The following is a 12231-nucleotide window of genomic DNA, read 5'->3' on the forward strand; positions in this document are numbered from 1 at the left end:
GACAATAAATATTTTAACATGCTACTATGAGTTTAATTTGCAAATTACAACCTTCAATTTACAGTCAAATGACTCAATAAAAATTACAAGAAATAAATCATACCATGCTAACATTGTGCAAATGATTTAACAGAAGAAATAATGAAACTGCTGAGGAGAGATCAGGAACAATATGCAAGAGAATACCAGTTGTTCAAAGGATATAGTGAGGTACTTTACCTTCTAAACGATAATGTTCATCACTGATACCTTCAGCATAACCTTCATCCAATGGGTCCTGCAGAGACAGAGAGGAAGAGAGTTAGGCCTCTTCAAAAGAAAAAGACTGTAAGATGATAACATGACACTTCTCAGACAAGGAACAATGCCAAACTAAAGCAATGACAGTATTTGAGACAAAAAAATGATTTTTTTTTCTGTGAAATTTGTATTATAAAGACAGGAAATTATAGTGAAAAGGGTGAACAGGATGAGCACACGATGCAGGCTGGGTTTGAACTAGCACACTTGAACATCTCCAAAGACTAGATTTCAAAGACTGAAAAACCTAGAGAGAAACAGCTAAAATTGATATGATCCTGTCTACACATCCCATAACAGACAATGTAAGGTTACCCTGGATACTGGAGTGTCTCATCTAAGATATTAATCCATGCTACACATGCACAAGCAGCCATCTATAACACTTTTGTCATGTTCCAAACCAACCATCAGTCTAGAGGAAGACTGTTGTCTCAACACACCTGCTACCTTTGTCTCATTTCAACACTCCAGCTGTCTGCATACTAACAATTAATTTCTCTGGCCCAAAGACTGACCGTACAGCCTCTGCTGAAGCTCTGCAGCTGCGTGTGTGTACATGCTGTTTCTGCCAATGAGGAGCTGCTTTGTCTTCATCCACACTAGACAGGCACACTAAATGTCTTGCTGTAGTGCCTCAAGCCATACACTAGCCACTAGAGACACAGAACCACGCACACAAACACACGTTCACCATAATGCTCGAGAGGTTAGCCGGCAGCATGTGAGGGGAACACGTTAATTATGTGTTGTCTGGATGATGGATGGGCTGTATTATAAATATGAGTTCTTCTCAGTTGGTTGAAATGAGAATCGGTCAGCAGAAAATATCTCTTTTTCTTCTTTATTTTGTTGTTCTCTCTATCATTTAAGGTCAAGTTTGGCTAAAGCACTACTTGGCCATTTCAAATGAGTGTGCTGTGTTTGAGAATGTGGATACGTGGCTATGTGTTGTTGTGCATGACTGAGGGCTGTGAGAAACTCACAAATCCCTGAACTTCACCTCTAAGTGGCGTTTAGCACAATCACTGTGGCGTCTGTCCACCTCTCTCAGTCACTCTTAAAAAGTTCAATAGAGTCCCACTCACCCTCATATATTAAAGCCCCTTTTCTTGCTTCTCTGCTTCTGTTTTCTCATCCCCACCTCAGTCTACTATATGTGAAAACATCTCACACAGCCCTTACAATAATAACAAACATTTTTATTTAAATATTGCCTTTCACAAATCCAAGAATGTTTCACTTTGTATTACAAATACAATAAAAAAATGTATCAGAAACACAGAACAATTAAATTTCACATAGATACTGGTAACACCCGAGTATGAGTACTACACTCTAAAAAATGCTGGGTTAAATACAACCCAGTGCTGGGTAAAATAGCGACAAACCCAGCAATTGGGTTGTTTTTATCCAGCGGTTGGGTTACTACCCAGAAGGTTGGGTTAAACATTTAACCCAACCGCTGGGTCAAAACAACCCAATTGCTGGGTTTGTCCTTATTTTACCCAGCACTGGGTTGTATTTAACCCAGCATTTTTAAGAGTGTAGGGACATCGAAATGACATAATACAAATATAAATAATATCATTATTATATAAATTATAAATATTGATATCACTTTTTCAACAACAATAATAATCATTATTATCATTAAAATTGATCAATAATCATTATATAATATCTATTGTAGTATAAAATATTAAAATATATTATATAAAAATGTAAACTTAATTAAAATATTACAAAATATCTAAAACTATACACACCATGGAATTACCATGGTATTTATTTATGTTACTTTTAAATAATGAAATCCAGCCACCTTCCAAATAGGAAGGCTGCAGTGCAGTGCAACTCAAACTACATAACAAATGGACAAACTGCCTTGCAGTGACTTAGACCACTGAGACAGTCCTTTTTTTAAATGGCATGTTTTTGTACGCTTTCCAGATAACATCAGAGACTAATTGGCTGTGGAGAGTGTAATCAATACAGGCTGATCTCTCTTCAGCTGTGTAATGAGAGGCTGAAGAGGGATCTGTACACACTCAGCGTGTGTGAGGGGGTGAACATGTGCTTCAGGTCACTCACTAATGTATGGAGACTAAGTGCCATTTATAGCACAACTGAAAACACAATAAGAAAAAAGGGACAGAATTTGCGTGTGAAGGCCCTGTTGAAAAAAACAGCATATGCTGGTTAGGTATGTTTTGACGCTGGGATGCTGGTTTAAGCTGGTCCTTTGCTGGTTTATGCTGCTCTTTTGCTGGTTTAAGCTGGTTTATGCTGGTCCTTTGCTGATTTATGCCGGTCCTTTTGCTGGTTTGTGCTGGTCATGTGCTGACAAAGGACCAGCATAAACCAGCAAAGGACCAGCATAAACCAGCAAAAGGACCAGCATAAACCAGCAAAAGGACCAGCATAAACCAGCAAAGGACCAGCATAAACCAGCAAAGGACCAGCTTAAACCAGCATCCCAGCGTCAAAACATACCTAACCAGCATATGCTGTTTTTTTCAACAGGGGGGTGAAAGAGAAGGAAAGATGCTTTGATTAAAAGCATTATCTGCAATTTCACAGATGAAGTCTTGTGAGCAACATTTTAAACAAAGAATGGAACACATCTGAGAGAACTTGTGTCCTGTGACTAACTTCTGGTGTGAACACATTCATGTCCATATTTGTTATTGGCTTGTGTTTATAAATGTTTATAACAGATGGAACAATGACATTTCTGCTGTGGGTCTTTTGCCTCAGCAGCATCATGAAAAGGCCTGCGAAACATAAACAAGGGCTTCACTCAATCTGTGCCAGCAACCAGAAACTCTTTCCCAGACACCATGTTTCACACTCTGTGGAAAACCAACTAGATCTTTTTGTTTTAACACAAGCCAAAACAAGAAAGAAGAGAAGTTTGAGTTGCCCACAAAACCCACATTACTGATTTGCCAAAACATATAAACACATACATCAAGCACTCCAGTGCTGTGTTTCTGTTGGCCCTGTGATCAGTGGAAATAGACTAAATTAATCTTTCAATATGAAAAGACAACTATAAGAGTGATTTAAAGAAGAACTAAGAGCAGGAGAGAGACACAGACTAAGAACTGTTCACACAGGATGCTTTTTGTTGGTCTATTTACATAAGTGGTAGACAGACTTCTTTGGTTGCGTTTTGCTGGCACATTATGCCACTGTGATGAAAATACTTATAAAATCATTTAAAACAGGCCCGGCACCAGAGGGGGAGCCGGGGGGGCCTGACCCCTCTTGGACTCACTGTGCCCCCCTCCGGACCGAGGGGGATGGAATTTTGGACAGATAGGAAACGTGTTTTCACAGTGTGAGCAGTGAAGCCAATCACAGACATATCTGCTGATTTCTTGAACGCAATGACCAATCAGAGGTGTTTACATTAGACAGAATCACTCGCCGCTCTGTGTTTTTGTCCAGTGCTGATCTTCATGCTCACAAATTCTCACTATCAAAATGTAAACATTATGTAAATAAGAGATTCACTGCGTAGTCATCTTCATTGATTATAACAGAACTTTATGAGATAGTGATGAATTGAGATTAGTGACAGCTTTTTTAGAGTGCTCTTTGTGTGCTGTCTAGGTGATATGTACTTTATATAATACATATTCAGAATTTGAATAAAACTTTTGCCTTTCATGCTTGTCCAGCAGCCACATACACACTTCAATGCAAATCCACATATAAATGCGGGATTCATTTATAATTAAATTGAAGTTACGATACAATGGACCCTCAGTGATTGATTTTGTAACCGGGCCTGGTCCGAATGCAGAATTTTGCTGCATTAGGTAAGGCAATGGTTATTATATTGGCTGCCATGCCAAATCATACATACAGTATGCTTGCCTGTCTGTTAAAATTAACAGTGGTTCGTGAACGTAGATGCTTTCATAACAAATAATTTATCTGGAGCTTGGTTTATGCTGGGATGTCCACCTAAAAACACCTTGAAACTATTTCATGGAAATGCATTTAAATGTGTTTTAAAGGGGATTAGGGGAAGTGCAACAAACCAATCTGATTTATCTAGGAGCTGGATGTGGTGAGGGGGCGTGGTTCAGCTGAGGTCTGCAGAGGGAGAGAGAGAGAGATAGGAGATGAGCAGTGCGTAAGTGGGTCAAGTGCAAATGACAAACACCTGTGTCTTGTTTCAGTAATTGGCGTGGAGAGACCAGATAAAGGTCACTGGGAAAGGAGACTGGCCAGAGAGAGACTTACTGGAGTGTGGATGCTGAAACTGAAGTTATAGTTGGAGTTATATTTAACTTATGCGGAGTTGTTTAAAGCGCGTTGAGTGCAACTGCTTTTATGTTATATTGGAGAAGTCAAATAAAATACGAGTTCCAGTCACACTGACCCGGTCTTCTTCCTTCCATACACTGAACCTTGTTACAACCTTGTTACATTATTATCTTGTGAGAATATATATGCTTAATGCTATAGAGTTAAAGGGTTAGTTCACCCAAAAATAAAAATTCTATTATCATTTACTCATCCTCATGTTGTTCCAAACCTGTATGAGTTGCTTTCTTATGTCGAACATAGAAGATATTTTGAAGATTGCTGGTAATTAAACAGTTGGTGGTTGCCATTGACTTCCATGGTATATTTTTTTCCTATTATGGAAGTCAATGTCAAGTGTGTGTAAGTGTGTATAAGCATCACCCCGAAGTGTCTGGCACAATATGTAAGCATTATGAAAAACAAAATTCACAGCAAAAAAATGCAAAGAGAAAGCCAGGGGGATTTCTTAACCAGGTTAGAGGATGTGTGTCTAAATTAGATTCCACATTTGAATGTGGCCTTGTTCATTTTGTCATTAGGGTATGTGTGTGTCTGTATCTGTACGTTTGAATGTATGTGGGTAAGGGAGTGCGTGTTTGTGTGAATGTTGTGGAAAGTCCCACACAACTCTGTGTCTATTTTCTGTCTGCTTGCCATGCCACAAGGGCTGATGGACAATTTACGCAGCTGATGACAGTTCTGCATGATCACGGGCCAGACACACACACGGACACATAAAACACACAGACACGATCAGTCGCCAAGCCTTCACTAGGCCACAGCCTTGGAATGTCATCAAACCCAGGAAAACCTAATTAAGACTGTCGCTCTCTCTGTCGCCTTCTCACTCCTTCTCTGTCACCTTCGGTTTTCACACTCACAGACCACAGTTTTAATCATATTAAAACAAGGAATGAAAGATGGAGGGTTCAGCGCTGTGAACCACAGCCAACCAGAACCACTCCATTTTTAAGACAATTTAAGCCTTCACAAAGACACACACCTACAGGTGCCATATTTCACCAGTGAGACAATCAACTACCAACATACAGTCACGAGCACTGACTGAAAAAGACTTGCAACTGAATTCCTGTTTAATCTTGCATGTCTGTTATCTTGCTTAAGCACAGGGCTTGCAAAATCGCTAGCCCGACGTCCCGGGGCTATTGTGTTTTTCAGTCGGGCTACCCAAATGTATCACTGCCCTGCCCGACGGGCTATCTTGAATGGTGTTATAAAATCCCTTCCTTCATTCGTGTTGTTCACTCGCTTGTAGGGGTGAAACGGATCATAGTTTATCATTTACATGTGTTAAGTCTTACCAATTTAAACATTCAGGTGTTTTTAAACCATTCATGAGCATGAAGAATTCAGTTCGGTCCTCACGCGCACACACTCAAAGCGTGCACATACAGAGCGGTGTTTCAGGCAGAGCACAAACACAGAATTGATTCCTATTTCGCTTGAATGGACACATACATGCACAATTATCTCAAAATAACTATCTCGGCAAGTATTTTCATGTACATGAACGTAAACAGTGGAGAAAGAAATCGCACATGCATCATTATATTGGATCTGTGCATTCGGTCTTAAAGGGGCAGCAGCCTATAAATACCTGCTGTTTAATCGCCACCTGCTGCCAGAGAGTGACATTTGCGTCTCATTCAGCCCGTCTGCTGTTTTTGTTTCGTCCAGATTTTTATGTAGTATCACAAAGCAAAGTCAGACCATTTTGTTTTTGTTTCAAATTTCACAATCTAAATAACATGTATGCAGCATCTTTGTTTGGATCGTGATTAAAATACAAAAGCAAAACCTTAGTTTACTTGCATGGAGAAATTTATTTTATTTGTATCATTTATTTATTTGATTTGGGATTTATTTTAAAATTTCAATTTAGTATATTGTTTGACATTTTCAATTTCACAAAGCAATGTGCAGCCTTTTGGTCTGAGAAATAACAAAAGGACACCTTTTTTAAAATCTGTCTTAAATCTCATTTTGTTAAAAAAGAAATTGTGAGAAAATTGTATTGTGAAATCAGTATCGTGAATCATATCACATCGTGAGTTGAGTGAATCGTTACATCCCTATATGCTACTAGTTTTTGCTGTGGTATCGAAGTAGTAAATTGTTCTTTAAATAATAAGTGTTACTTAAATAATAAAGAACCATTTTTTTTGCTCATCTGAAAAATTATTCGATCTGTGACTCGAAATGTGATATGATAATGTAATATAATCCGAACCGTGAGATTTGTGATCCGTTGCACCTCTCTTGACTTGCTATTTAAAGAAAAAATACAATATATTTTATTTGGACAAGTTAAATTCATTTTTGAGCTACCAAAATCTGAAGAATGCCTGCCCGAAGGGCTACTAGGGATTTTGCGAGCCCTGAAGCATATACAGTTACATGATCAGGATCTCAGGCGATGGGATGTATATGCTAGCGCATCAAAACAGGTCCTCGCTAGCTACAGGGCCAATCCAAAAATGACTCCCTACACTCCCCCCCACCCCCAGTACCCTACATATTTTCCTGCATGTGAGGATGAAAGAGTTTGAAGTGCAGTGACCTACATAAGCACCTCACACTTCATAATGAGCAGAACAGATAACCCAGACAACCTGAAGTACTAACCTGAGTGTCAGTACTGCACTCTTAAACGGACAGGTCACCCAAAATGAACATTCTGCCATTATATACTCACCTTCATGCCTTTCTACACCTGTCACTTTCTTCTGTATTTTGAAAAGTTTTGTGTGTGTGTGTGTGTCCATACATTAAAGTAAATGTTGTTTTGGACCCTGTTGACTTTCATTGTATGGACAAAAACACTCTTCAAAATATTTAATTTCATGTTCCACAGAAGAAAATGTTATGAGAGCAGGTAAAAGATGACAATTTTAGTTTTTGGGTGATCCAGCTTTTAATGATAAATCCACACTGACCAACAAATAAACCAATGTCTCGCTGCTGTTACTGAAATTTTGTGGGTCTGTCACACTCACAGAATAAGACGGGAAGATAGGTAACAAATTAAACAACTATCCCTGAGATTCCTCTTGGATTCTCTGTCATGGATTGCAACACCCCATTTTGGCAGCTAATTAACATGAAGAAAGAAGCGCTGTGCAAATGGAGACAATTCTACTAGGATGCAATTCATGAAGTGACTTCACCCTGTGAATGCGTGTGATGTGTATTTGTCCCTTCAGGGTTTGCCGTAGAAAGTATATGTTCATGTGCGCCAGGAGCGCTTGTTAGCTTCACAGAGAAAAAGATTTACATTCTTTAAACATTGCTGCTTTCTTATTTTATTATTCATTCAAGTTTAAGCGAATGCAAAGAAAATGCTCGATTACACAGCGTTTGTGATGGATTTGTGTTCTTTAAGTTGCAAGCAATATGGCCCATCAGTTCTTCAGCACAATCTGGAAGTGAGAATAAGCAAAATGGTCAATCTCAAAGCCGTGAGATCCAACTAAACCCCTAAAAGAGTCAGCTGGGTCATTAACTCAGCAGGGAGTTGAGTTGGAGGGTCTATAAAGGCTCACCTGCTGACAGACATGGTCATGCACATCAACTCTTCGATTTGCTTTGAACGATTAGGTATATGATGCTGCTTATGGCTGAAAGTCAGCAGAACAATCAGATAGTGAGCTCAAACTGTAAAATCTAAAAAAAAAAACATTCTGGCTGGACTGAACACAGATGATCTGGTGTAGAGAACAGTGAGGGGAGATTGGCAGAAGATGGGCTGTTAGTGGCTGTAGTGTACCGTGTAATGTGTTTAAAACAGCCCTTGATTTAATGTTTTAAGCATTTTCAAGTTACGAGTCCTGATAATCGTATACCCACCCTGGCACAAAAAGCCCATTCCACGCATCCAGAATCCAAACACATGCTGCTAATTTACTGAATCACAGGTTTCTAAATCAAGTCAAGCTGAGCAACAGAAATGCAGTGAATGAGCTTGTGTATTTGTGTGTCTGTTCAGATGGTTAATTTGCCCAAAGGCAAAGATAATAGAAGAATTAGAGCATTATTAGACATTTAGCATGTTAAATGTCACTGATGTCTTTTTCTAGGACGGAAAACATTACGTTAGTCTCAATAATACACTCCTGTCATCAAACAGCCACAGCAGAACATAGGGACAGATTAGAGAAAGTTCACTCAGCAGAGAAAAAGTGAGCTGAAACGGAGATTATTTACACCAAAAAAAGTGCTGGTTTCTCATTCTGGAGTTTCAGCCATCTCTGCAGAACTCCGAATGAAGTTGGATGAAGACATAACTGACCACATTACTACATAACCTGCCCATAAACAAATATGCCTACAGTCTTTTTTCATCAGTATAGTATGTGTATACTGTACATGGAAACTACTGAAGAAGCAAAAACAACAGGTGCCTGCATTGATGAGCATTTGTGTGAAGGGTTAAATACCTGTTAAATTGAGAATACTTTGCAAGACTATGCAATGGCCATACACATAGGTGACCCTGGACCAAGTCGCTTGGGTATATTTTTAGCAATAGCCAAAAAAAAACATGGTATGGGTCAAAATTATCGATTTTTATTTATGCCAAATAACATTAGGATATTAAGTAATGAAAAGATCATGTTCCGTGGATATTTGGTAAATTCCCTACCGTAAATATATCAAAACATAATTTTTGATTAGTAATATACATTGCTAAGAACTTCATTTGGACAGCTTTATTTTCTCAGTATTTAGATTTTTTTATGTGTGTAGGCTGTGTCCATGTGAACAGTTTACTTGTGTGGTGTTTATAGATGTTGAGTATGGCCAAGCAGTCAAGCGATTAGCAAAATACTGCTCAATATCAGCTACATTTTGCCAGTCGCAGTGTTTGGAGAAGCTGTTGTGTCTGGTATCCTCGATACTGGTGATTAGATCGTAACCTTACACATGCGTCTGTACAGTTTATGCTCTTTTTAAAGGTGGATATAAAGAAATCATTAAAGTGTGTGTGGGCAGCTGCTTGTGTCTGAACAGGCTCCTTAGTATTTTCTCAGATGAGATTAACATTGCAAACATTTCCCCACACATTACCTCATCCACATCAAAGTGCTCCACACTGATGTCACCACTCACTTACTGTCCATAAAAACACGCACACATGCACTCTAGCCTCTCATGCACTCACATATATACACACTCTCTGTCTCTATAAAGATACAGATATCATATCCACTAATGTAGCTATAAAGAGCTTAACAAATGCAGATTTATTCAACTGAATGTGAGCATGATTGTGTTTATCAAGTCTGTTTGATCCTGTATTTTTGTGTATAAAAGACCATGAAATGGCTTAACAAGTGCAGTATTTCCTATTGAAAGAGGATGTGGGGCAGGACTTCAGACTCAAGGAAGAATATAGGCAGCCGATACAAATACAGGAGCTAGAAGGCCCTCTTTACATCCTAACACAATGCATCCATTCTCACAGCTAGACTAACACAACAGCCACAACACATATCCTGTATCAGTGTCACTGACAGATTCAACTGAAAGAGGTTGTTTGCAGAATATTTATTAAGAGATAAAAGCATCTATCTTATAAACTTTGCAGGCAACAACAGGACACTTATCGAGATAAAATGAAGCAAACATACAGTACTGGTGAGGCTATGCTCTCATTTACTAGAGACACCTTTAAATCGTGAAAGCTACAGAGTGAGAGAGCACTTTGAAGCCTAGAAAATGAAGCAGCGCTCCCCATTTGTTCTACTCTCTCTTCCCCTTAGGTGATCCCTCCTTTACCCTCTCCCTATTTCTCCTCTTCCTTTTCTTTTTAAAGGCAGAGAAAAGGAATAACTAAACTGCCACAAAAATACAGAGAAAATACTTTTCAAACAATGTGTTTGAAACTCCAGCCTGTTCCTCTCTGAAGGACTTTAAAGACCAGAGTAACAGAGAGCTGGAGATCTGTGGAAACATCAAGTCAGAGATTTACCAAATCCTTCAATATTACTATTTAATAAGTACTCCAAATACAGACAGACAGTGATAAAAACATGAATTAAACATGGTGACAAAAATGAGCTTTTATGCTTTTTCTTATTACTATATCATAATGTTATGATCTAACAAATTATACATTTTATCAAAGAAATTTGGGATCTGTAAGATTTATTATGTTTTTTCACCGAAGTATTAATTTTTGGAGAAAAAAAACTAATATTACGGAATATTATTATTATTATAAAAATATTATATGTTAATGTTTAAAATGTAGCTTAATTTATTCCTGTGATGGCAAAGCTGAACTTTCAGCAGTCATTACTCCAGTCTTCAGTGTCACATCATCCTAATACACAGATTTTGTGCAAAAGAATCATTTCTTATTATCAACATTGAAAACTGATGTGCTGCTTAATATTTTTGTGGAAACTGTGACAATTTTTTGAGGATTTTATTTATGCATGTTTACCAATATATACATACTAGTAAATGTTTATTTACATATAACAAATCAAGAATCTCAATCTTACAATTTAAAGTACAGAAGAAACATAAATGTGTCAGAGCAGCTGAATAAATAAGGGTTTTGAGGAGGTTGGAACAACACTGTACTGAGTTCTGCTGCTTGTGCCTATGGAGTGTGTGTGTGTGTGTGTGTGTGTGCGTGCGTGCGTGCGTGTGTGTGTGCGTGTGTGTGTGTGTGTGTGTGTGTGTGTGTGTGTGTGTAAGGAAATTTAGAAAACACAGCCCAATTCTCAGCTGTTAATCCTGGCAACTCAGTCTACACATTCCCTCCATGCATTTTGATCTCTAGAGCACATCCGGATAGATATGCTTTAATGCACAACACACACACACACACACTTTCTCTCTCTGATGCACCTAGCCAGGCGCCATCCTTGCCCCCAGCACACCCCCATGCCACACATACTTAAACACTATTTTTACACATGTACTTATACACTTGCATTACACATAGTTAAATGGAAAAACACATAAAAAAACACGGGCAAGCCATTTAAATCAACTACAACTGAGGTGACTGCAGTGCATTCTGTTTATACTTACAAGCCAGCATTGCATGTCTACTAACCAAGAGTAACTCGAGAGGAAAGTCCAGTTACTTCAGAGCTGACTTTCAAGTTCCACATTTCATTACAGGTTAACTCAACTTAGATTTAGTGCATTTGCTGCTATTCCTGGACTCAGACTCACAGATTCATAATCTTCTAATAATTCTGAAGAGCATTTTTGAAGCCTAAAGCGGGCAGAGCCAGCCGTTCCCTTCTTGGCAGCATGTCACTCCTGGGCAAAGAGGCGGGATGTGGGTGAAGCTGGCAATCCACCTGTCACTCAAGTGGCCACGCCCTTAATTATGCAGAACTTTAAGGCTTAATATATTTTAAACGGATGAGTTATAAAAAAATTCACCCCTCACAGTTGCCATGAAGGGCAAAATTAGCAATATAGACCAAAAGCACTTTTTGTATCAGGCTGTAAACATATTTTCTTCTGCTGTAAATTTGGGTATTTTAACATGGGAGGGGGGGCAGTCAATGAATTGCAGTTTTAATCAATCAGTGGTGTGCAGTGGTGTCTAACGGC

General features: G+C 38.6%; 1 protein-coding gene across 2 annotated transcripts in view; it reads right to left on the minus strand.

The window, feature by feature from the left end:
* The window catches only part of LOC107550290 (protein naked cuticle homolog 1-like), a 38631-nt gene that overhangs the window by 9619 nt on the left and 16781 nt on the right, over positions 1-12231 (minus strand). For both annotated transcript variants that reach the window (XM_016231552.1, XM_016231551.1), the window contains exon 2: positions 220-277. In XM_016231552.1, coding sequence (XP_016087038.1) covers positions 220-277 — 58 coding nt within the window. The remainder of the gene's footprint in view (positions 1-219; positions 278-12231) is intronic.

The sequence above is a fragment of the Sinocyclocheilus grahami genome, unplaced genomic scaffold (genome assembly GCF_001515645.1).
Source record: "Sinocyclocheilus grahami isolate Dianchi unplaced genomic scaffold, SAMN03320097.WGS_v1.1 scaffold394.1, whole genome shotgun sequence".
NCBI classification, from domain to species: Eukaryota; Metazoa; Chordata; class Actinopteri; order Cypriniformes; family Cyprinidae; genus Sinocyclocheilus; species Sinocyclocheilus grahami.